Raw genomic sequence first — 27,388 nt, forward strand, 5'->3', positions numbered from 1 at the left:
CTAGAATTCAGTACAGAGGCATTTTTGGATGGATTTGTAGATGATCTGTGACATGGTTGGGGTAGTATATCCATTCTTCTTCTCTTTGATCTCTCCACGGCACCATTTTATAGTGGTTTTCCTCCTTCTTTTGGGAAAAGTACTGGTCTTGGCTGTGGGGGAGAGGTCACTTCCTAGGTCTTCCTTTGTTAGGTGCCACAGGGTCGACACCCTCTCTCCTCTTGTTCAACATCTGCATGAGGGTCTGCCTATCTCTCATCAGTTCAGCCCAGCTAGTTCAGTCCAACAAGACTGACATACTCCATGTTCCTTCAATCAAACAATGTCATTTATTGGAATCCCAGGATGTGTCTTCTCTATTGCTATGCCTGTCCTCTGGAATGAGATTTCAAATGATATCCATGTGCTCCCACTGTGATAGCATTCCAGAAAGCCTTGAAGAGTTGGATGTTCCTTCAGACCTTGAGTTAGGCTGATTGGAGCCCCAGTGGAATATGCTCAGAGATGGGGGTGTTGTTAATCAGATTATCCATCTCATCTTGTTCTTTCTTCCCTTTCGTGTTCCTTTGTTTCTAATATTTTACTTTATTTTCCCATTTTATTGCATAATGCCTCAATTCAAACAATTTGCTGTTGGGCAGTGCCTAAATTGAATAAATAAAACAAAAATGTAATGATGCAGGGAGCAGGGTGGAGAAGGATACCAGCTTGTTTGGGGCAAACAAATGTAAGCAGATAATAAACTAGATTTAAAAGTACAACGGTGTCATATAGCTTTTGCTAATTCTTAATTTCCATAGCTGTTTTTCTGGGCATATGTCTTCTCTGGGCATATGTCTTCTTTTGAGATTATGTCTTCTCTGGGCCTATCTTTGTCTCCCTCAGCCATATTCAAAATGGGCTGAAGTATTTACTAGGAACATAAAATATATGTACTAGTTTGCTTATTTCAGATCTTTGGAGATGATTACTGGCACTCTAAAGAAATCATCTTCCCATGAAGGCAATAGAGATGTCCTGATTGATGTATTTTCCCATTGTCTTAGTATATTGATGCAAAGCAAAGGCCAGTTCCATATTCATTATAAAGGTTTTTTAAAGAAGAAAATATGTTGTTCTGTGTCTCTACAGACCCTCATATAGTACATCCATCTTTTCAGTAATTTTATAATGCGCTGTTGTTTAATGTTCAGTATGTTTGATGCTCATATTAAAGCCAACGTTGCTTAATTATTAAAATGCTGGACTAGGGTTGGAAAACCAGTGTTCCAGTCTACTCTTAGGCACAGAAGCTCACCTTCTCTCAGTCCAATTGACCTCAATTTGTTGGAATGAAAATATAAACTCTGTGTTACAGTATTGATTGAGTTCCTGGAAGAAGGGTAGCATATAAATCCAGCAGATATACGAACCTCATTCTTGGATGTTGTAAAACAATTTTAAACATTCTTTCCTCTGTTTGTATCTATAAATATTATTTTTTGTAGGAAAACTGATTTTTCTAAAAATATATTATTATTGATAAATTATTATTGATCTTTTCTGTCACAGAGGCTGTATTTGCATATGGTATTGATATTATGAAGATATAATGGCACTTCTATGATTACTTTTTTTTATTTGCAGGTGTACAACTCAAATAAGGACAACCAAAATGAAGGCAGTAAGTAATTTATTATTTAGTAAAAAAAAAAAAAAAGCGACTATCGAGCAAATGATTTTTTTAGGCTTGAATACTTGAATAAACCAGTAGATGGTGCTCCATAATCTATTCTAGCCTTCTACTCTGGCCTTAAACTTTCAGGTATAGTTGTGGGGATCAAGTGGTTTCACAGTAATAGTGAAGGCCGACAATCACTGTATTAAACAAAAAAGGTTTATAGCTGCTGGAGTTCCAGCAAGTAAACATCTGGATGCAACCCAAGAACTGTGGAGTTCTGAAACTGGCTTTGTTGCAAATTGTGTGTTTCCTTTGGCGAATTATTTAACAACCTTTTCTCTCAGTTTACACAACCCAGGCACAGAGGTTTACAGAAGGGAAGTGAGAAGGAGAACTAAGATTTTTCTGAATCTTGGTTCCTTGTTTTACTTTCCTTAAAATTCAATGAATAGAAATAAAATATCTTATGCTAAATGGAGTTTGCCTAAAACCTGAGCCTGTCCCTAGACTGTTGTTGAGCAGATGTATTTTGGGAATGAAAGGCTCTTTGTACATATGAAATAGCCCTCTTTAAATATTTTCCTCTCTTCACCCCAAATATTGGACAGAACAAAAGGCTTGATATGTGTTTTTCTGAGCAACTTGAACTTCTTGCTATTTAAAAATGTGTTCTCTATTTCTAAGCAGGGAGCCAGTTTACAAACATCAGTGCAGTTCTAGTTTTTTCTTTTCCTTCTCTTTACAACTGCTGCCATACAGTGACCTAGCAGCAAATCTCTTGTTTATCTTGGGTGTGGCTTATAAAGTTAATGTGGATTTTCATATGTTGGTTATTGAGTTTGTGAATACTGATGAATGGCATTCTTTTTAACCCGGCAAGCTCAGAAATACTTGGAATACAGTAAAAGAAACTGCCTCCTGTTGCTCCCTCCCCCCCCCCCCCTTTTTTTTTTTTTTTTTAAGAGCGAGCAGCATTCAACTGAAACCTTCATGAGCTCATTGCCCCTTTTCATCCTAAGGGATCCCTGCTGGTTGTGTTTCTTTATAAATAGAATGTTATTCCTAGTAAATTTGAGAAGCAGCATCTCCAGCTGTTGGGTCACTCTGGCTGACAGACACTATATACCAGGCATATCAAACTGCTGGCCCGCGGGCCGGATGCATCATGCCGAAACCATGCCCACCCCATTGCCGGCAATGGGGAAAAAGTTGCGATATGTCGCGATTTTGACATGCCTGCTATATACAGAAGTGGTCCAGTTTCTCTTGCTGCTTTTCAGTTGATAAATGCCATATAATTATAAACCCACACTTTCCTTTCTTCCCTTCCCAGCCGTGTAAGATTTGCATACCTATCATCTCTTTAATAGTGCTAGCGTGTCAAACAAGACAGTACAATTAGAGATGATTGCACTTCAGCAGATTGTGAGATTATGTCAGCCTGGTGTTTCTAGGAATCTCTCTTCCTACTAGTCATATGTTCCTGTGTTAAGAAATTTAAAGAAAAAGCAGTAGAGAAACTTGCAGTTAGCTGCTGGTGATTTTAAACAATATATAGAGCAAAACCATGATTTTATTTTCCTGTGACATTTCTGTGATATTTTCCTATCGCTGACCTTTTAAATGCAGAATTCTACAGGTAGTCCTTGTCTTACAACCGTTTCTTTAGTGACCGTTTTACAACGGCACTGAAAAAAGTGATGACAGTGGCAGCATCCCTGTGGTCATGTGATCAAAATTTAGAACTTGGCAACTGACTCATATTTATGACGGTTGCGCTGTCCCGGGATCACCGACCCCCTTTCGCAAGGTTCTAACAAGTAAGGTCAATGGAGAAGCCAAATTCACTTAATGACCAGGTTACTCACTTGACATCTGCAGTGATTCACTTAACAACCGTGTCAAGGAAGGATGTAAAATGAGTCAAAATTCACTTATCAACTATCTCACTCAGCAACATAAATTTTGGGCTCAATTGTGGTCATAAGTCGAGGACTATTTATAAAGAGAAAAACCATTATTTTATTTTTCTGTGACACGGATACTTCCTATTGCTAGCTTTTTAAATGCAGAATTCTATTTAGGTGAAAGGAAGAGCAGGGGTTTTCTCCAAGCAATTTGACTTTAAAGTAGGAAGACATATTAAATCTGCCGAGAATATGGTAAAAGGGGCAAATAATGGTTTTAGCATTTTTTTTCTTTTCTTTTTGGGTTCAGCCTCTTTTTGGGGGATGCTTAATTTCAAATATTTGAATGGAGGGGGGGACACACATATTCCTGTAGCCGTAGGTCTGCTCTTTTTGTTTGTTTTTAGTGGTTCCTTGTATATGACCTGAAAATGCCATGGAAGTCCATGAAAGCTCATTAATCAAAGAATAGCCCATGACTTTTCTTTGCAGTATTGCCATAAATTGGCCCCATAGTTCTGTGGTTTCAGTAGGAGGAGCATTATTATCAGTTTGCCACTATATGACACAATTTTCTGTTATCTGTGGACTAGCAATTGGCAAAATTAACACTGAAAGAACAGTTTAATTTACTTGCTGATCTCTGTAATTATTTTAACTAAGAAACCTTTCTCCAACCCTCTTCCAGTTCACTTGTTTCTTTGCCCAGAACAGTCATCTGCTAATAAGAATAGGTATTTCTTTTTTATAGTCACTAGTAGGAGAAAAAAATAAAATCTGGGCCACCAGAATGGCGAGAAGAAAAGGAAAACTCGACTATTTTTTCTGTGGACACAAGCCTTCTTTCTTCTCAAACCTTACATTTGGATGGGATTAGTATTAACTGCTGTGGTAAATTCAGAATTGTGTGCTTCCATGTATATTTATATAAATTGTGCAAGTACATTTATATTGCATAATTCATGATTCAGCCACCAGCAACCTCTCCAATTCCATTTTTGCACACCTCAAGTCCTTTGCACCTACATTATTGAACTTTGGTATTCTTCCATTTTGAGACTGAAAACAGTTGGGAAAGATAGGATAGGCCTAGAACTAGCTAGATGGCATCACCACCTTCCTATTATATCCCAAAGTCCCTTCACAGTCGCTAAAACTTTGCCTGTCACTTGCCTCATTCCAATTATAGTGCTGATCGGGAAATAAAAGCGTTTTATATTCTCTATTCTAATCCCAGGAGTTGATTAGCTAAATGATTTCATTTTTTCCCCAGTTATGATGGTGAAAACAATTTCTTTTGTTTTTGCTGGGATTATAATTTAGTGTAGAAACTCTTCTCTAGCAGCAATGCAGATCTCTCAAAAGAACTGAGTAATTGGGTATGAAAGTAATGGCAATTTGAGATATAGTAGTAGTAGTAGTAGTAGTAGTAGTAGTAGTAGTAGTAGTAGTAATAATAATAATAATAATAATAATAATAATAATAATAATAATAATAATAAGAAGAAGAAGAAGAAGAAGAAGAAGTTGAAGTTGAAGTTGGAAGGGACCTTGGAGGTCATCTAGTCCAAACCCCTGCTCAGGCAGGAAACCCTATACCATTTCGGACAAATGGCTGTCCAGTCTCTTTTTAAAAACTTCCAATGTTGAAGCATTCACCGCTTCTGGAGGCAGGTTGTTCCACTGGTTAATTGTTCTAACTGTCAGGAAGTTTCTCCTTAGTTCTAGGTTGCTTCTCTCTTTGATTAGTTTCCACCCATTGCTTCTTGTCCTGCCTTCAGGCGCTTTGGAAAATAGCTTGACTCCCTCTTCTTTGTAGCAGCCCCTGAGATATTGGAAAAATGCTATCATGTCCCCCCTCGTCCTTCTCTTCATTAAACTAGACATACCCAATTCCAGCAACGGTTCCTTATATGTTTTAGTCTCCAGTCCCCTAATCATCTTTGTTGCTCTTCTCTGTACTCTTTCTAGAGTCTCAACATCTTTTTTACATCGTGGTGACCTTTAAATAAGGAGATTACCTTAACCGCCATAGAGAGAGGTTATTGGAAGGGAGTTGATGTTTGTCTTTTTCAATTATCCTAGAGCCAAAACTCATGTTCTGTAGGGACCTCCATGGATTTCTCATCCATCTAAATACAGTTATAAGAGCCATATGTTTATTGAAAACCATGACTGAGATGTCTCTCTAAAATGTTTTTCATTGAAAATCCCCTTCTGCTAGAAAATCACAGTTGAAAATATAGCATGAATATCCTGGTAGGAAATAATGAGCTGCTACTGGAGCCTTATGACCAGAACCAAGAGGATCTGTAAATGTCAATATTGATTTTGCTCTTTCATTGCTGAAGCACTGTTCCACATTTTCAATGAGCTGTCCTCCATATCTACATGATCGTTCATAGAAATCCTTTGGGATTTCTTGAAGCTACATGGAAGTATTCCTTTTGGAAAAAAAAATATTCAAGAAACCTACTTTGCAAAGAATTATGAGCTCTGTTTGTTACTCATTTCGCTAAGAATATTAAGATGTATTGCTCTTCTAAAAATCAGGCCATTTTGAGTCTTATACTGGTTGCTAGCTGTTAATTGAGGAGTCCCCCTACTGTGTTTTTTTCTTCAACTTTTTGAGAATATCCTGCTTCATTTTTGAGTAGGTTGATGGGCTGCTTAAATTATTTAATATATTTAATTGGTTTCTTTTAATAATCCCATGCTTGTGCATTTAAGGCTTATCCACTAATTCGGGTGTCTGAACCTTTCCTCAGTGTTTATACTAGTGTTTGGTTTATTCTGCATAGATAAACAGAATCTCTTATCCCTGCTCCTTGCTCTGAATGAAACAACTCTTGAAAAGTTCCTTTTGAAACTGAAGAGAGGTTATTAGTTCAGGATGCCAGCCATGAATTAATACACTTGCACAGCAATTTAGGTTTCATCTGCAAGCCAAGTTGCATGTTAACCATTCAGACACAGGAATCCATTCATGTAGCCTTCAAGAAAACACACTTGTTTGTTTCCAGCTGCAGTTGTTCCAGCTGTGAAATGATAGAGAGAACTCCATCTATACATCTGGTATCTATATAGTTTATGGCTCCGGTAGGCTTACGTGATAAAAATTATATGAACATTTCTTACAAGAACCACTCTATTTTATGGAACCACCCATAATCAATAGCAACTTGTGTTTATATCTGCACTGATGTTTTGCCTATTACAACATGTAGGCAGTAAACTTTATAAGAAATGTTTTAGATTTTTTGTTTAAAAATTGATTTTGGGTGTGTAGCTACTGTATATTTTTAAAAAGTCAACACCGTGCCTCTAAAAACTAGTCTCCCAAAATCAAATCTCTGAAATTTGGAAGTCCTGTTTATTTATTTAAAACATGTAAATTCTCTCTAAAGTCCAACAGGGATCCGAACAACACATAACCAGATTGTTAAAACACAAAAATAGACAATGGCAAATAGCAGCTGCAGCAAAAATAGACTCCCTCTCTAATAAGTGTAGTCTAATCTGAACTGTGTGTTTCATATTTTAGAATGCCTTCTTAAAATACATGTGCAAATGGACCCATTTGCCACATTTATTTTAGGTGTTATTACATATAAATTCACAGCTCCCCTTTGAGAATGACACTTGGCATATTTAGAAGCCTTATGTAGATACAGTAGATGCCTTCTGAATAAAAGCATGAGAAACATCAGGGAAGTTGCTTCTTTGTAATTCCTCTAGCTTTCTGTTGCTGTTCTTGCTTTATACTCAGTTGACCATTAACAAGGTCCTTTAGTGCAGGGGTCCACCACCTCTGGGCCGTGGCCTGGTACTGGGCCACGGCCTGTTGGGAACTGGGCGGCAAGCATGCAAAAGCTATTTTCTAAGGCGCCTGAGGGCAGGCAAGAAGCAACGGGTGGAAACTAAGCAAGGAGAGAAGCAACCTAGAACTGAGGAGAAACTTCCTGACAGTTAGAACAATTAACCAGTGGAACAACCTGCCTCCAGAAGCGGTGAATGCTCCAACACTGGAAGTTTTTAAGAAGAGACTGGACAGCCATTTCTCTGAAATGGTATAGGGTTTCCTGCCTGAGCAGGGGGTTGGACTAGATGACCTCCAAGGTCCCTTCCAACTTTACTATTATTATTATCATTATTATTACTCCCTTTGTGTAAACGGGTGCACACACTTGCTGCTTGCACAAATGGAGCTTCGCACCTGTGACTGCAAACTTGCACAGAACAATTCTCTCTGCCCCATCACCACCACTGCTGCCTGAAAGGTTGGGGACCGCTGTTTTAACTGCAAAATTATCTGCCTTTAACTAAAATACTTACCAGCAGTGAGAGAGATTTATTTTTCCATTGGGAAGAGATATCATTGTAGGTTGAAGCTGACCAAAACATGTGTTAAGCCTTAATGGATTTAATAATTATGTATGTATATACTATATATATGACTAATTCAAATTATTTAAAGTATACTTGAGGAACGCAATTGATTTTTTTGAAGCCCTAGTGACAATGTTTGGATACTTATCCTGTAATTTGTTTGCATGATTCTAAGATACTGTCATCTGCGTAGAATAAATATTTCATACACCACAATGATAATGATAATGACAATACCTTTTGGAAGTCTGCAAAATGAAATGAATAAAAGGAACTGCAATGTATTGTTTGATAAGCAATCCCTTTGTGGGAGTTGTAGCCACAGTACCAAAAAGAATGAGAACAGCATGGATTCTTCACTTCCAAGCCAGCTGAGATATCACAGAACAGCTGCATCTAAAAACTCAGTTCCAGTAGATACCCCTGCTTCAAGATTGTACCACATGACTCCGAGCTTTATTGTAAATTTTGTATTTTAGGGATGGTTATTTATTTCTGTAATTCTAACCATGTGCTAGCAGTCAATTGGAATGTTTAATAAGCTCTCTTTTTAAAGACTGTGTGAGACCATTAGGTAGCATAGAGTGCCAGGAAATAGCAACTGATCTCACCCGCATAGGACTTTTAAGCCCTAATTCAGCAACTTGGAATGATAATGGCAGGGTTTTGAAGATATATTTACTTGGTGGGTGTTTAGTCATTCATTCTCCAGAGAGTAGTAAAATACCATTTTTGGAGTTGTATACAGCTGGAGTCCAGAGAGGTGATGGTAGGAGGTGCGGCAAAATCCTCAGTCTTTTGCCTTTACATTTAGGAACAGGCAGAATGTGACAAAGTCTGCCAGGCATTTTTGTTTTCAGTATGGACATATTGAGGTCACACAAGAGAAAGAAAAAATGTAAATAACAAACAGAATTACATTGATAATAACTAATGTGGGATTATTTACTTACCTGATCCTTAAACTATTACATGAGAACAGTGTCAATCACAGTAAGTCAAGACTTTGTCAAAATGATGGAAACATGCTCTGCCCCTTGTGCAGTTGCATACAATATTAAGAAGTGAATGCAAAAGAGATCAACTTTGTGTTGGGCCATCTCAATACACTTGTTTTTGTTTGTTTGTTGTGCACCCTTGTAGAATCCCATAGTTCAGAACTGCAACTGCTTTACTCAAACCTTTATCATTGGTTTCCTTGCTTGTGTTCCATCACACATACTCATCAACCTATCCATTTCCCACATATCCTTAGTTAAGTCATTGGTAATTTATTTTTCTTCAAATTTCTGATTTCTCTTCTAGTCCCATGGGATTATTAATAGAAGTCTTTCAGAATAATTATTCAGATATCCGTGTTTTGATCCTTATAGTTCTGCCCTGTAAAAAGTATCTTGAGAAATGTACTCTGTTTTAGGATGCTTTTATATATTTTTTTAAAAAAACAAAGCAAAGCAAAATAATGATGTTGCATTTCTATTAAACTATTACTCTTTTCCTTAGTAAATTGTTTTTTTTCCCTTGCAGTGGCCCAGTTGGATAATATGGGTTTCAGCATCGTTAAGAAGTGTATCCATGCTGTCGAATCTAGAGGTGATGTTTCCAGATACAGAACTATATTCTATCTATATAGCAGATAGAGGCTTCCTCAGCATTCTTTCTTCCCTCAGCTGTCATAGATACTGTCTTGGTTTTCATGACCTGATCTTTAAATCAGCTTATGTTACTGAGGGAAGTTCACCTTTAAAATATCAAATGAAATAATTTTTGAGAATTATACTTTCCCAGAAATGTATTGCTTCTTTTTAGGACCCTATTTAAAGCAATGTTAATTTATTTTCTGATTACCTTTTTATGATTGTAGATATTTTAAATTTTTATGAACACAAACCGTGGCTTATAAAAATAATTGTTTAGCTTTAGCTTCTATATCCCACAACCACAAGTCTGTATTTGATTCGATGTTAAATTAAAAAAAAGCTTAAGAATATTGGTGTTGATTAAAATTATAAGTTAAATATTATTATTCAGCTGTAAATCAAACTGGTGAATTTTTTGAAAAAAAGAAATTAAATTTTTCAAATAATAAAAGCTAAGGTCTTTTAACCACAATGTCTAATTCTTAGAGACATTCTGTACTGCTGTTTGTGTATATGACCTCTCAGCCCCAACTCCACACCTAACAACAGGTTTTTACATTCCCTCGTTTTTTTTAATTATCTCAGTATAGTGTGGGAGTAACTTTTACTAGAAATCGCATCTGGGTCTTTAATCTGAAACACAAAAAGAAATGCTATCCACTTTAATAAGAAACTTGAAAAGTGTGTAGAATGCTGTGAGAGACTTTAATTAGTGTAGCTCTGTGAGAAACTGCTCTTTTTAAAAAGAAGCATTAAATTACTTTCCAACCATTTATCTAAATTAAATAATTTCACTCCATAGGGATCAACGAACAAGGACTCTACAGAATAGTTGGGGTCAACTCCAGAGTTCAAAAACTATTGAGTATCTTAATGGGTAAGTAGAGCTGAAAAAAAAAAATTACATGCTGTTTTTTTTTCTATGCCAATGATGGTATGAATGCATCCCAAAGGAAAGAGACTTACCACTGTGAATTTAATTATTTTAAAAAAAATCAGCTTCTGAAGGAAGGACATCATGCAAGATCTTCACTGCACTACATTGAAATACTCAGTGAAAGGAATGCATATCATGTTTATGTATTCTTTCTATTTTACAAATTTATCTGGTTTTTAGGAGATAAACTTTCTGGTTTTTAGGAAATAAACTTTTTGTATTAATATTTATATGCAGGTGGCTAATAATTAAAATGAAATCTGCATAAAAAAACAATCTTCCAATACAATAAACTAAATACTATTTCAAAATTATATAAGGAAGAAAAATAAATACAGAAACACACATCCTAATGTTGAAATGTTAAATCACTATGTACCTCCTGCATTTGATGGAAAAGAAAGGAAGGGAGGGAGGGAGGGAGGGAGGGAGGGAAGGAGGAAGGAAGGAAGGAAGGAAGGAAGGAAGGAAGGAAGGAAGGAAGGAAAGAAAGAAAGAAAGAAAGAAATAAAGAAAGAAAGAACCAAGGAACAGATTGGCTGTACGTAGGTAGGAATTCTGTAGCATCAAAGTAGAAATTGAAGATGCCCGCTTCTGAGATCACATTAAGTAGCATCTTTGTAGCAATAGGATCTGGATGGGATCAACTCTATTCAACCTGATGTAATGGAAGAAAGCAATCTGGTGCTATGTAAGGCATGGAAGGTGACAATCAACATCTAGAACTGTACTGGGGATAAACTAGTAACTATTTTAGCTTTCAAAGTTATGGGTGTCATCGTATCTTAGGATATCACATCACTGCCCATGCTGCCAGATTTTATACCAGCTGTAGTTTCCAACTGCTCTTTGAGGGCAGCTCCATGTACTATGTATACAAAGTCTCTTGATCCAAGGATGATCATAACTGATGCATAAGATGTAGCTGTGCCAAAATCATCACGATTTTTTTCTGAGCTTTCCCAAACTGTGGTTTGTGTATTTATGCATTAATTTCTCCTTCTCTCTTTTAATACTTGCCATAATGTGCATATGGTGTTTTTATTATTTGTTTTTAATTACTCGACTGGAAGTTTTTTCCTAGCTTCTCAGAGCATATTTTTAATTGACAAATGAGAATTTCCGGTGCTTTTTAGTTATGAACCTATGCTACTTCCAAAGTCAATATTCTGACCATAGGTTTAAGTGCAAATAATAGGTTCCTATACATTTTTCCTAGATAATTAGACCCTAAGTACCTTGCAGATATTTATTAATATATTGCAATAATTTATAGCTACATTGCAGAGGGTACAATTCTTCTAAAGTGTTTTACAATCAAAATAAACATTTGTAATTAAAAATACCATCTGTATGAAAGAACAAAGAAAAACATTTTTAGGATCCTTAAGACAATTGGAAGAAGCTTCAATGAGGTCTTCCTTCCCCCCACTTCCTTCTATATGAAATAAAAGTAGCAAATATTTAACATGTATATGTTATTTTAGCAGCAGCTCTACAATCTATATATAATAAATTAAAAAAAGAATTTTGCAACACCTTATCAGTGCTACTGATAATTTTTGACTCTCTCCAATTGTCACTTAATAGAGGCATTCCATCAAGTTACTTAAACTGTTTTTCTCATAATTGCTCATGATAAGAAATGTGACTTTAAGAACTGTACCCTCCTTCCCTTCTTCCCTCCCTTCCTCCCTCCCTCCCTCTCTCCCTTCCTTCCTTCCTTCCTCTCTCTTTTCTTTTCAATTGAAAGTTGGAGAGCAGAAACTAGCGATATTTTCACATTGAAGAATAAAATTGAAGAATAGGAAATTGGAGCTGATGGACAAAATAGCAATATATAGTTTAGTTATTTATGGAGAGAAAAGATAGAAATTACTTTAGTTGAGGCATTAGGACTATTTTAAAGAATAAGAAATAAGGCTTGAGAAAATGGTTGCAATGGTTTGGGCATCTATTGAGGGTAGGGGCAAAGATTGTAATCTGTCATTACAAAGAGAAGGAAGAGATACTGAAGATATTGAAGAGAAGGAAGTTGCAGTAATAAATCTCCATGGACATAAAAGGTCTTCTGATCTTGGGCATGGAGAGGATCCTAAGATTTCTTGTGATTAAGAATGAATAATGAACTGATAGATGGGGAAAATGTCTTTCTCTAAGGCAGTTCTAAGTGCAGCCACCTGTGCTGTGATTATTAACTAGTCTGAAAAGTGACTACTTGATTTTCTAGTGATTAAATAGCTTGCATAGGACAATCAAGGAATTGATTTGCATAAAAAAAATCAGAACTGAAAGCTTTTACTTCCTGATTTTTTCTTAGAATGTTCCCCTTTTCAAATGTTCATTCTATCATTCCGATATGATCATTATCATGGGCCCTGTTTTTTTCCTTGCATTTTCTCTTCTATACATAGAAGCAAGTGTGATTGGTGTTACTGGTTAACATTTGGTTTAATGATAACAGGATCAGGTTTCGGGGAAATATTACTGGTTCATAAATTGACAAGGGAATGTGGATACATTTCTATACTTAATTGGAAACACCAGATGCTTGATGTGGTTTGGACTTGGAGCCTGTTAGATGTGCAGCAGCTGCGGGAAAGCCAGTTGCAGAAGTCCTGTTTGATTTGGTGAGGCTGAGTCTTGAAGTTCCTGATACCTCCCACTGAAAGAGGCACAATAATTACCAGCTGAATTGTTTGACAATATATTTTTCTCCCTTACCTCTGAGTGATAAACAGTAGTATTGCTTATTAACAAGACTATTTTCAGAATAAGGGAAAAAAAAGTCTATAGAACTAAAAGCCTTTTCCAAAATTAGTTTGGGGTTCATCAGAAGCAGCAAAAATTACAAAATCTGCCATTTAGAACTAACATTTTACAAGATAATTAAAGATAAAATAACAGAGCAATTGTGAATGGTCAAGTGCCATATGTAGCAACAGATCTCCCCTCAGCAATCTGGTCATAGAGCAACTTTCTGTATTATCTACAGCAGTGGTTCTCAACCTGTGGGTCGGGACCCCATTTGGGGTCGAACGACCATTTCACGGGGGTCGCCAAACAATGCAGTCCACCATTCCCCCCCCCTTTCCTTAGCTGTGCTACTCCCTTTTATTCTATTGGCTTTTGAAAGCCAATAGAATAGACTCTCTTGAATAGAGTCTAATTCTATTGGCTTTCAAAAGCTAATAGGAATTGTCCAGGTTGTCTCTGCCCTGCTGAGCCCGCCAAAAGTCCCATTCTGCAAACGGTGCTGCACCAGTTGAGTAGTCCTCGACTTACGACCGGTTGAGTAGTCCTTGACTTACGACCGGTTGGGGGTCGCGGCATTAAAATGGTTGAGAACCACTGATCTACAGCTTTTAAACAAGTTCAAGCCTAATTGTGGTTGTAAATATTATGTGGCTTGTTCGAAGCTATGATTACAATTAGTCCCAGTTCTTATTTATATGACATGGCAAACTATAATTAATCCAAAGATAGTATAAAGTTTAGAGGAATTCTCATTCTGGCTATAATTAAGGACAAAGAAAGGAGTGATTCTAATCCTGGCAAAACACTTTGGTTTAGCATAGTTTTATTAAAAATTCCAAATTCAGTTAATTGGATTCCAAACTATGTTACATGTACATGGAAGAAAATGTTCTCTGTATGTACAGTATATATAGTAAAGAGGGATGATATTGCTTAATTTGTGAATGTAATCTCCCACAAAACTTCTGGCATTCTAAATAACCTAGTTTTGAAGCTTATCACAATTATGCTTCTTGAAGTAGTCATTTGAATCTTGACAATAATCCTTTTGATGTGATCTATATGTCTCCCAGGTTTTATAGCTTTGGACAGTAACTGTTGCACCAAATTAAAAGTTCTGGAAAAAAATACATCATTACTTTTTACTCCTGTTTATATTTTCGTGAAAAATTCTAATGTAGGCTATTCAGCTGTGAGAATTGCAATTAAGTTGCAATTAAGACATAAGGTTAGAAGCCAAGATACTGTGATTTCCTGTTTTAAGCAGAAAGCCAGCTGGGTGATTTTGGTCTAGTCCAGGGGTAGGCAACCTTGGCTCTTTTATGACTTGTGGACTTCAGTTCCCAGAATTCCTGAGCCAGCCATGCTGAGGGGAAAGGGAAAGGTTTCCAAGCTGAGCCATGCTGGCTCAGGAATTCTGGGAATTGAAGTCCACAAATCATAAAAGAGTCAAGGTTGCCTATCCCTGGTCTAGTCATTCACTTTCAGTCCTAGAAAGAAGGTATTAGCAAGCCACTTCCAAAAAAGTTGCTAAGAAAACTGCAGGGACTTGTCCCGGTGGGTATTAGGAGTCCAAACGGACTTGAAAGCACCCATTTCCCATGGTTATTCAGATGTATGAAGGATTTCCATTAAACACTACAGAAGTAACTTCTGATAATGTTACTTATGTGTATTGAATGTCCTTCTGAACCTAGAATGCTGTTAGTTTAATTTTTATTTTGTTATTTTATTTTAATTTATTTGATTCTATTTTAGAAGGCAACTCATAGATACTATGGACAATGGTTCAAATCATTTTCCATGACTGGATTACACATAAGAACATAAATATGGAGTTTACTGGTTGGTAGGGTGTCTTTAACCTTTTACTCCCATGCTGGAGAGCCTAAGAAGAAAGGCTTTTAATATGATGCTTTGAGGGAAGGAAGAACCTGGGGACACCCTTCAAAGAAGACAAGACTAGGAATCCAACGTCATGTAGGTCAATATACTTGTACTGTAAAGCTATAGTAACTTGCAAGTCTGAATATGCTTCCCTCCCCTGCCCCACTTCCTCCCTTTTTCAAGTCAGAGATGTTTATTTAAAAATACATTACTATCCAGGACTTGGTCCTCTTTTGTCTGTCCATTGTCTTGGTAATGATTCTTCATGCTATCCTTCAAGACCATTCCCTTTGCCCATTATAGTTTCTTTTTCCATTTTTTCTAATTAATCTTCTGGCTCTTTCATCACCTTAAAAGGAATGCCAGTTTTACTATGCTGGGATTCTACAAATTATGCCTTCCCTTTGGTTAAATGAAGTGACATTTCTGTTTCTCTTTTGCCCAAAAGGAAAGTGCTAGAAAGCAGCCAGTTACCACATAAGAGCAGTGGTTCTCAACCTGTGGGTCGGGACCCCATTTGGGGTCGAATGACCATTTCACGGGGGTCGCCAAACAACGCAGTCCGCCATTTTTTCCCCCTTTTCTTTGGCCATGCCCCTGGCACCCGGTGATGTATAAGTGGTTGGGGGTCACCACAACTGTATTATGGGGTCACGGCATTAGAAAGGTTGAGAACCACTGCATTAGAGTGAGGAGGGGAACATCAGGGAAAATATGTTCATTTGAAAGGTGGATTGCCTGTATCCCTGATTTGGTTAAGGGATTGGTTTTGTGGTATTTTTTCTATCCTATCATAACTGGCTTCATGAAGTTTCTTATGCCCATTTTTTCATGGTGGCATCTTCAGGAATGTTTATACTTGATTCCCATCAGAATTTAAAAATAAATTTGGAGTAGGCAAATTGGACCGTTGATGTCCTTTTGGCAGAATCACACAGGAGACATGCTTTTCAGTTTTGGCAATTCAGTGAGGAATTTATGAATTCTTGTCAATCTATCTCAGTTCATTTTCCCAACTAAATCTGGGTCTTTTAAAATGAAATAGAAATCCTTTGCACAACATCATTTTCTTTTCTGAATCTGTATCCTAAAAAATGTTCTCTTTAAGGTTTCTTGCAGCAGATCGTTGCACTCCAGTAATAGTTTTCAGAGGTCTACCCTTTCAAGCCAAGGGGGAAAAAAATTATCCAGCTTAATTTAAGTTCTATTCAAAACATGTTTATGAAAAAAAAAATGGGTAGCATTTGTCCTGATAACGATAGCTACAATCTCCACATCTTACATTGTATTTATAGTAGTGAAGCCTCTGAATCTGAAAAGTGATGATAACATGGAAGGTAGAAAACTAAATAATTTGGCTTCTGTAGGAAAAGAGGAAATGCATCAGTTTTGTCTGTGATTCAAATCTTGTCTGTGTTGTGTTTAGATTTAGATGTCAGTTCAAGATTCTGAGGCAATATCATGTGAGCAATATGAATATGTTAAAAACTGGATGCTTTGCAAAACGTCTGAATCCAGGTAGGGAATGATGATTATAAAGATGATAAATGAGCAAAAGAGAGATTATTTGTTACAATGTTTGACATCAAAGCACCTAGACATGATGAAAAATAGAGAAAAAAAATAAGGTGTTCTCTACTTAATGGTGATGCCTCAGTCCCCCTTTTAAATAAACACACAGGAAACTTGAGAGAGTCAAAGAATACCCAATGAAGCTACTGTGGTCTTCACTGATTATAGAAAGGCTTTTGATTGTGTTGATTATACCAAGCTAGGGAATATGCTCAGAAAAATGGGAATCCCAGAACATTTCATTGTCCTCATAAGAAAGTTATATACAGGACAGAAAGCCACTATGTATAGAACATGATGAAGCAGACTGCTTCCAGGTTGACAAAAGAGTGAGATAAAGCTGTATACTTTCTTATTTATTCACCCTTTCTGTTAATTCATATTAAGCGAACCAGATTGGCTGAAGATGCACACGGCTATAAAATTGGAGGAAGAAATATCTAAAACCTATAGTTTGCCAATTAGATCACTCCGCTAGATGAAAATGCACTGATTTGAAAATTCTAGTAATGAAAGTCAAGGAACACAGTGGAAAACTGGGACTATAATTAAACATAAAGAAGATCAAACTAATGGCAACAGGTAGAACAATCAGTCTAAGAATTGTCAATGTGTTTGGGGGCATCCATAGAAGCCTGGGAGGATGGGACTACTGCTTCTCATCTGTCATTGTTCCTCTTTGGAAATTTGGCCTTTCTTGGTGAAGTCATTGACAGCTTTCTTGATCTGGTTGTCTGGTTTCTGTATTGGATTGGTATTTAATGGGATGTAAGTTTCTTTGCTTGGTATCGTTTCACTTTTTGTATATACTGTATATACTATATATCTGTAGTTCAGCCTTTGTCTGCAGGTAGGATGATGATAGTCTCTGGTTCTTTTTTTAGGTTTTTGAAGGCTACTCTGTCCTCTGCTTTAAACAGCCCAACCCAAAAACCACCAAGACCACTCCCACCAACACTGATGAGGCAAGCCACTAAAATATAAAATGAGAGCAAACCCCACTTCTTACTAGCACTGATGAAGTTACCTGGTTTGGGTAATGAAACGTCTGAAACACAACAACCAAGCTCAGAGAGCCCCAAGCTCATTTTGGCCTGGAGCTACAAATATTCTCCTCTAAAGCAGGGGTGTCAAACTCAATTTCATTGAGGGACGCATCATCATTGTGGTTGCCCTCGAGGGGTGGGGTGTGTGCCAGGGTGGATGCGGCCTACTGGGTGGGTGTGGATGGAGTGGATGTGGCCTGCTTGGGTGGGCATGGCCAGCTCTACATCGTTCACAGCAAGGGGGCCTGGGCAGGAGTGGGACAGATCTGAGGGTCTCTGGCAAAAGGGGGTGGGACCGGGGTAAGCACCAAGGCATGGTCCATTTCTTCATTCCTCACAAAGGGTGACACCTCCCCAGCATGCATCCAGGGGGCGTGGCCGACACGGCAGGGGCTGGTTCCTCGCTGTTTCTAGACAGCCTTGTGGAGCTAAGACTGAATGTGTTTCAGCATAGATGGCCACCACAAAATTGTACATTGGCTCCTAGCTGGCCAGGGTGAGGGCCAAGGCAGCAGGGGCTATTCCCTCACTATTTCCAGGATGGCTTTGTGGGCCACATGAAACCACTTTGCGGGCCGCATCCGACCCCCAGGCCTTGTGTTTGACATGTCTGCTCTAAAGGAATGAAGATTTGCTTACTCTGTTGGCTAAGATATTTCTGAAACAACATAGATAAAATTCATTAAAAATAGAAGTTGGACTTTAATTGAAAACTGAAAGTCTCTCCAAATATGTTGGAGGTTTTCTAGGAAGCCCATTATGTTTGTAGGCCAACACTGCTGTTTCTAACAGTGAGTGGACTGACGCTTCTCAGAAACTAAACAAGACACATGATAAGTCATCCTGTTGATTGACTCTAACATCTGGTAAAAATTTAGAGCATCACATGAACAATATTATGGCTTTCAGCCAATTGAACTCATTGGCTTCCTGTCCTGTGAACTTGCAGCAGGATAGTTGTGCCATGCTTGGGAAACAAAAGCACACATTTTCTCCTTATGTTGAAATTATCTTCATATACGGTATAGCCAAAATGGTCCACTGGAATGAAGGTAATCTTAGCAGGTTGTTAAGGAGGCAGAAGGGAATAGCAGCTGGGTAGAAAAGTCTTTTCCCACACTTCTTCTTCTCTGTAGTTTAATTATTTAGCAACCTCTTATATTAAATACTATTCTTGCTTTCAGGCTTAACATTTAAGTCATGTAGGAACATGGAGGGGTTTAAAAAAAATTGAAACACTGAGCTGAAAGACCAGCAACTGGAATGAGAGAAAAAAATTGTGTTTGGGCAGTGTTTTTAAAAAGCAGTGCATCTTTTTGCAGTTTTATAGCACCAAAATGTATAGGGCATTTCCCCTATTAAAGCTGGTAATCTGATCAGGTATTGAAGATGCTGTACATGTATTTATAGATATGAATATAAATAACTCAGAATTCAAACGTGTGAAAGTTTACAGTGGTAGACATTTTAAATGTTATCTCCTTTCCCTTAAAAACAAAACAAAACAGGGAAACAATGGTGTATTTAAAGAGAAGAATGAAGAGTTTCATGGAGGGAAGAGATAGGCACTTGGAAACAGAGTCTGTGCAAGGAAGCCTAGCACTCAGTGGGTGGTATGTCCAGTTAAAGGGATGGAAAGGAAATATTTTTGCTTGAAAAGTTGGAGAACTATTGCCAGACAAATTAGATTGTTTTACAATATGTATTTTCTTTAAGGCTAGTGGCCCTTGTTTTCTTAATTTGTTTAACTTGGAAATGCAGGCTCTCGTAAACACTAGATGAGCGAATCATGTGATCTCATAAGTCAATATGTTTTATGCCTGCACTGTGTTTGTGAATGAGTGTGTATGTTGGCAGTATAAGGGAGCATGGATAAGAGAGGATTATTTTGTTTTCCAAGAGGCTAGCAGAATAGCCCAGTTCTTGGGCCATTGGGAAGATCCATTGCAAGAGATACTGTAGTGACTGCAAGGTTTTTCCGAAAGCAGATAGTTTAGACGGCCTTCTGAATAAGGCCAGGATATAGAACTGAGCCTATTGAAAAGGTTGGATTCACATCTCAGTGCCACAAATAGCTCTGCTGCCCAGCTGTTTTTTAAGTAATTTGTCTATAATTTGATATGACTGCATTGTATGTATGAAAAGCTGACACAAGCAAAGTCCAAATGGCCAGCCTGAAAGATGTGGTTCAGGGAATAGGGAACAGAGAACAGATTTTACAGCTTTTTCCTCTTGGCTCCTCTACTGCATACCACTGTTTCAAATTGTTTGGGGTTTATGAGCTGAAGTTATGCTGAAATTTGGATCGTTCAGGGAAAGCTAACATTTTAGCCGAATTTCTTCTCATGAATGGTTGGAAGAGCAAATGTGATTTTGGAATGCAGTACAAAATAATGGTTTATATTTAAAAGGAAAAAAAAAAACTCTAGGGATAAATGGAGAAAACTGAAAGACCATAGAGTGCAAGGGCATGAAAAGATAGAGGGGGGGGGAAAGGAAAATTAGACATAGATAAGCCTTAGCTATCCAGTTCATCCCAGCCTTTGGATGAACATTGAAAAGAAGTTGTTTAATTTATATACAGTATTTACCTTTATTTGCCACAACCTCTTACCCATAAAGCTCATTCAGCAGTAAAAATCAGTCTCCTTCTCTTTCCTGAGATATACCTAATGATGACTAGCAAAGATAAAGTCATTTGGCTGCAATCTCCCTTAATCCTGAACTTTGCTTAGCAGGCCTCCCGAGGCTCTTTACAGATGTTTCTATTTTGCAAGCCAATGGGAACCTCGTGAGCAGAATTTCCTTGCCTTCCAACAGCAAATGTCAGTCTGGCCTGAACCCTCATCTGGCAAAAGGTTTGTGGAGTTGTGAGCTTAAGGTCTACTGGGTAAAGCAGCTCAGTGGTTAATTTGCTGAGCAAAAGGCCCATTATACAGCAGGGTGTAAACTTCCATTTTCTCCCCCACAATCCAAACAAAATGCAGCCAGTTGTAGGAGTGGCTGAACTTTCTGTGTCTGCCTGTATGTTGAGACAGACTTTTAATTTTTATTTTATTTTAACAGGGCTGTGTCTAGCATGGTGCAACCCTGGGCAAGCATACAAGTGTTCATGCCGCTCTGCCAGAAATGATTCATCTGCAAACTGTTTCACATAGTTTTGACACAGTGCAGATATGCTACTTATTATTAGCAGAATGTCTCTCGCTCTGACAGGCAAGAGTGACGGGGGTGGGGTGGGTGCAGGACGGCTTGTATTTCATACTCCCAGGGATTCCCTGCCAGTGGAAGCTGAGCTACCAAATGTGGAACGTGGTAGAGGAAGCTTTGCTCCTTCTGCAGTGTAGTTCTCAGGGGCAGGATTGCATATATTTCCCTTAGACATGACCAAACGGAGGAAGAGATAAAGGTCAGGAACTGAACTGCCCCGGCTGATGTGAGTGCTTGAACTGAGCCCTAGGTGTTGCTTCTTATCAGATTAATTGCTAAGGGCCACCTGTTTATTGTGACTATCAAATTTCAGCAGGTGTGGGACTTCCAGACATCCAACTCCTGTCTTCACCTCAGAGCTCTACTATGCATTTTCTTTCTTCCTCCCTTCTTCATCGTGCCAGAGGATGACAGAAACTGACTCTGTGGTTTTTGTATGCATCTCTCTGTGTGAGAGAGTTACTGATTAACTTCAGACCTCTTGTTCCAGTTTGTGGAGGCTGTTTGGGACTGAATGGGGCAAAACGGACTCATCCTGAGCAAGATGGCTGTGGGTATTTGAACCCTGTGGAGACGAGGTTCTTTCATCTCTGGTTCTGAATAGGGCTCCACTACTCCAGACTCAGACTCAGTTTGCAATCTGAGGGTCCTCCTGGACTTGTGACTCCTGCTCAAAGAGCAGGTGGCAGCCATGGCTAAGAGGGCCTTTGCACACCTTTGGACCAGTTCTGCCCACACCTGGATTGGGAGGCTCTGCTCACAGTAACCCACGTCCTTGTAACTTCTATTTAGACTATTGTAGCACACTCTACACTGGGCTTTTCCTGAAGATCATTCAGAATCTTCAGCTATGCAGAATGCGGCTTGTGTGCATGATAAATGGTGCCAGATACATGGCACATGTAACACTACTTCTGCATGAGCTGAATTGGTTACCAGTGTGCTTCTGGGTGCAATTCAAGGTCCTGGTGGTTATGGTTAAAGATAACTACTTGTAAACTACATGGCTTGGGACTGGGATACCTGAGGAATTGCCTTTTTCCAAGAGTCTCTACCTTCCAACCAGATCTAGCAGAATGGGCATGCTGCAGATCCCGTCAGCCAAAGAGGGGACCAAAGATGAGCTTTCTCTGCAGTGGCTTCTACTCTATGGAACATCCATCCTCCTTTCATCAGGCCCTAAAAACCTGGCTGTGTTCCTGAGCCTGGGGTGCTGAATGTGTTAAATGCCCCATTTCCTGGCTGTACTGCTAACTGGCCAAGTATCTCAATGCTTGGTATATTTACTTTAGATATTTCTATTGTTTTAAAAAGTTTTTAGCATTTTTTGATTGTGATGAAATATGTTGCATTAGATGGGTAGCTGTAGAAATTGAATGAATGAATGAATAAATAAGCAAACAAATTTTAAAATCAGCCCTGAAAAGAAAGCTGTGAGGCAGATTCATAAAAATGTGCATCCATGTCTAGCTATTCGGCTATTATATTAAATATGCCCAGTTGATTGAGCAATGTTTCCATTAGACCACATCACTTCTTAACTGCTTCAGTTGCCCAATGATGTCGATTCTTATTTCATTTCTGAAAGGATGCCTGCATCCTACACAATCGTTGTACCTCCATAGATAATGTTATACTGTTCCTGCCAACTGAATCCTACACTCCTATTAAGTTGCTGGCAGCAGCAAGTGTTTATAGGCAGCAAATTGGAAAAACCCTTCAGTAGAGTTCCTTGCACTTCAGCTTCAAAATCCATCAAACAGAATCCCACGTGCTCTTAAGTATGAATGAACATGCTACTAATAAAGACACACAACCATATAGCCTCAAGAACCAAAATAGCTCAGGATCTCCCTGGCAACATGCCAGCATATGCTAGAATCTCATGAAAAAACTTGCCTTACTATAATCGCTTCCTTCCTGAAGTTCTTAGGGTTCCATCTGAATAAAAAAAGGGAAGGTAATTGCCTGTTTTCACAGAGCAGAGCCAAACTAGCCCTTCCTCAAATGGGCAGAGAATCACTAAGCACAGCACTGCATACTAGAGCCACCAGTTACAATTCTTTTGTCATTGTTGCAGGATGCAAGAGAAATCCCACATTGGACAGATCATGCAACCCTCTGGGTGTTTTGAGACTTTTTCAATAATAATAATAATAGTAGTAGTAGTAGTAGTAGTAGTAGTAGTAGTAGTAGTAGTAGTAGTAGTAGTAGTAAAGTTGGAAGGGACCTTGGAGGTCGTCTAGTCCAACCCCCTGCTCGGGCAGGAAACCCTACACCATTTCGGACAAATGGCTGTCCAGTATCTTCTTAAAAACTTCCAGTGTTGGAGCATTTACTGCTTCTGGAGGCAAGCTGTTCCACTGATTAATTGTTCTCACTGTCAGGAAGTTTCTCCTTAGTTCTAGGTTGCTTCTCTCCTTGATTAGTTTCCACCCGTTGCTTCTTGTCCTGCCTTCAGGTGCTTTGGAAAATAGCTTAATTCCCTCTTCTTTATGGCAGCCCCTGAGATATTGGAATACTGCTATCATGTCCCCCCTTGTCCTTCTCTTCGTTAAACTAGACATACCCAATTCTAGCAACCGTTCCTTATATGTTTTAGCCTCCAGTCCCCTAATCATCTTTGTTGCTCTTCTCTGTACTCTTTCTAGAGTCTCAACATCTTTTTTACATCGTGGTGACCAAAACTGGATGCAGTATTCCAAGTGTGGCCTTACCAAGGCATTGAAGAGTGGTATTAATACTTCACGTGATCTTGATTCTATCCCTCTGTTAATGCAGCCCAGCACTGTTTTGGCTTTTTTGGCAGTTGCAGCACACTGCTGGCTCATATTTAATCTCTTCCCCCCCCCCAGTTATCACAGACTGGAATCCAAATTGCCAGTCCATATTCATATAGGATTTATTCCTATTCATGACCCAAAAATAACAGAGCGAGAAATGTCCATCGGAGTGTTAGAAGTAAAGCCTTCATCCTGGTTCATCCAAGCCGGGAATAAATAAGCAAACATGGCGACTGCTTTGGGAAGAAGGTTACAGTTTATTGAGGAAGCAGAAAGATGGTTCTTCAGGAAAGAACAGAGGAGAGAAGGGCTGAGAACATAGGCTTGGGGTTTTTATACTCCCTCTAGCCTTTTGTTTGGAATAATTTCCTGTTCCTGTGGCATGAACTTTGAGGCTATTTCCTGTGTCACGTATTCTAATCTGAGTTTTAGGTGTGCCTCTATGGTATACTTGATGGTAATGGGTTAGTCCTATTATATCCCAAAAGTCATCTCCTGCTTCCCTGGGGCTGGGCTAATGACTCTTAAGAGTTTCTTTATCTTGAGTTCCCTGGCTCCAACCTTCCTAATGGTCTTATATCTGCATTTCTATGAAGTTAGCTCTTGCTTGGAACAAAGAAATTTGGGGCCAGGTTTGGTTTCTGCTTTCCAAAAAATCCTTTTGGTGAAAAATATATTTTCCTTTTTAATTTTTCCTTCTGGGGGGGGGGCTAACTTCCCTCAGGAGTCAAACTTTTTACCAAGAGGTACACAAAGCCCACCATGATAAAAGATAGTATAATATGGATTACAGGGGGGAAAATGAACAAAAGGGATTTCTACTGCATAAACAACAGGCAAATAATTCCAGTGTAAAAACTATGGAGACACATAGTTCAAAGAGTTCATCACACAGAGCAAAAAGATTGGGTCGTGCCCAAGGTGCACATACTACTTATAATTAGCTAGCTAACATCCTCTAGACCTGGAACTGAGATAGGCATTGGCAATAGCATTCTAACAGAAGACATACCATGACCATCAGGCATGGCATATAAAATCCCAGCAGTCCCCACTGTTCGAGACGGGGTTTTCCCAAGCACGCAGAGGAGAACAAATAGAACATGAAGCCAGTTACTGGAAAGAGAGGTTTAATCATGGAGATTAAAGTTAAGTGACAATTCAGCATGAATCCCTGGCTAGCTAGACAGAATGGTCCTTAAACGTGAGTTCTTATACCCTTTCATGGTTTCCAAAATTGTCATTTCTGATTGGTGAGTTTAAATTTGTCTTTTCTAATTTGTTGGTCAGTGTCTACTGTTGGGTTAATTTTCTTCTCAGTTTTGTCTAAAAGGTGTTAATTTTTGCTCCAGGAGGGATCTGGTGTTAATTATTTTATTGTTGTGTACCTTTTGTTTTTCTATTCTAATCCTGTCAATCCTAATTGCGGGTTCTGCATTCCTTGTAGCCAGTGTGTGTTAAGTGTTTGTTTATTTAGCCTCAGGCTGCCGCTGAATCAGACTAGTTTGTATTGGGTTCTTCCTGTGTTTGCCAAGATATTTCCTCTTTAGGGTGAAGAGGGCGTGTCCTGCTCTTATCACCACTTTTACCAGTTATGAGGGCATGAATCATACTCAGGAGCTATGTCATAGAGACTCTTAGTTGCTCCAGGATCCTCCATATTCAGCAATTAAACAAGAGATCAGTAAAAATACTCAGCCTTAAGGAGATGTTGATCCAGGGCCCTTTGAGATCTCACATAACTGTATCATTCAACAATAACCCTCATCTGTGAGCTGCAGATGAAGCATCAAATATGAATTTACCATGGAAAAGAGTGAAGAAGGGAGGCAGACCTTTTAAGATGCTATGACAAACTCCTCAATTTTCCAAGGCAGAGCAATGCCCCTAAAACAACTACTGAGTTAACCCCATGCTGGAATTCATTTTGTGCTTTCCAGAAAATAAAAAGTGTGTATTGGATGCCTTTTTTTTCCCAATCCTTAAGTGATTCTGGTAGATGTTACGGACGTGCCCTGCATAACTGGTCTGGGTTCCTCTCATTCTGTTTCTCTATTTGTCCAGTTGCATGATAGCACTCCTTTGCTATTGCTTGTCTCCCTCATTAAAGACTTTAATCCTCATTTAGCAACAACAATTGGGACTGGCAACTTGGTTAAGTGAAGGGGTTGCTAAGTGAAACCTCCATTATGCTTATGATCTTATATCAGCTTTGCTTTACAGACTTGTGAAAGTTGTTAATGCAAGGATTGGTCTCAAAGGTATTTTTTTCATCACTATTGTAACTATGAATGGTCACTAAACAAGGCAGTCATTAACAAGGACTGCAAAAGACAAACTAGAAACAAAAATTAAAATTAAAATAAGCAAGAAAATGGTAAGAGAACACCTATCCGACCTTGATGGATATAAATCACTGGGATCCGATAGATTACAACCCAGAGTTCTGAAAGATCTGGCAGATGTTATCTCAGAACTATTGTACCATATCTTCCAAAAATCCTGGAGCAGTGAGGAAATACCTGAGGATTGGAAAAGAGCTGATGGTGCTTCCCATCTTCAAGAAAGGGGAAAAAAACAGACCCAGGAAACTACAGACCAATCAGTCTAACATCAATACCTGGGAAAATCTTGGAAAATATAATCAAAAAACAGATCTGCGAATAACTAGAAGCAAACAAAGTCATAACCAGTAGCCAGCACAGGTTTGTCAAAAACAGATCATGCCAAACCAAACTTATTTCATTCTTTGATAAAATGACTAAAATAGTTGACCAGCGAAAAGGTGTGGACATAGTATACTTAGACTTCAGTAAGGCATTTGACAAAGTAGACCACAACCTGCTGCTTAGTAAGCTAGAAAAAGGTGGGATAGACAACACCACCATCAAGCTCAAAGCCCAAAAAGATCTTGACAAACTTGAACAATGGGTCAAAAAAGATGTTGAAAGTTTGGAAAAAATTCAGAGAATAGCAACTAAAATGATCAGAGGTCTGGAGACTAAAACATATGAAGGCTGCAGGATTCGGGTTTGGCTAGTCTAAAGAAAAGAAGAAACAGGGGTGACATGATAGCAGTATTCCAGTATTTGAGGGGCTGCCACCAAGAAGAGGGCATCAAACTATTCTCCAAAGCACCAGAGGGCAGGACAAGAAACAATGGTTGGAAACTGATAAAAGAGAGAAGCAACCTGGAATTAAGGAGAAACTTCCTGACAGTAAGGACAATTAACCAGTGGAATAGCTTGCCCCCAGAAATCGTGGGCGCTCCATCACTGGAGATTTTTAAAAAGAGGCTAGACAGTCACTTGTCTGAGGTGGTATAGGTTCTCCTGCTTGAGCAGGGGGCTGGACTAGAAGACCTCCAAGGTCCCTTCCAGCTTCTCTTCTCTTCTCTTCTCTTCTCTTCTCTTCTCTTCTCTTCTCTTCTCTTCTCTTCTCTTCTCTTCTCTTCTCTTCTCTTCTCTTCTCTTCCCTATCCCTATCCCTATCCCTATCCCTATCCCTACTCTACTCTACTCTACTCTACTCTACTCTACTCTACTCTACTCTACTCTACTCTACTCCACTCCACTCCACTCCACTCCACTCCACTCCACT

General features: G+C 38.6%; 1 protein-coding gene across 5 annotated transcripts in view; it reads left to right on the forward strand.

Moving 5' to 3' along the window:
* ARHGAP26 (Rho GTPase activating protein 26) overlaps positions 1-27,388 on the forward strand; it is a 266,440-nt gene that overhangs the window by 148,343 nt on the left and 90,709 nt on the right. For all 5 annotated transcript variants that reach the window (XM_039351466.1, XM_039351429.1, XM_039351447.1 and 2 more), the window contains exons 12-14: positions 1,627-1,663; positions 9,484-9,549; positions 10,399-10,473. In XM_039351466.1, coding sequence (XP_039207400.1) covers positions 1,627-1,663; positions 9,484-9,549; positions 10,399-10,473 — 178 coding nt within the window. The remainder of the gene's footprint in view (positions 1-1,626; positions 1,664-9,483; positions 9,550-10,398; positions 10,474-27,388) is intronic.

Source organism: Crotalus tigris, unplaced genomic scaffold, assembly GCF_016545835.1.
Source record: "Crotalus tigris isolate CLP2741 ecotype Arizona unplaced genomic scaffold, ASM1654583v1 scf7180000017568.12009008, whole genome shotgun sequence".
NCBI lineage: Eukaryota > Metazoa > Chordata > Lepidosauria > Squamata > Viperidae > Crotalus > Crotalus tigris.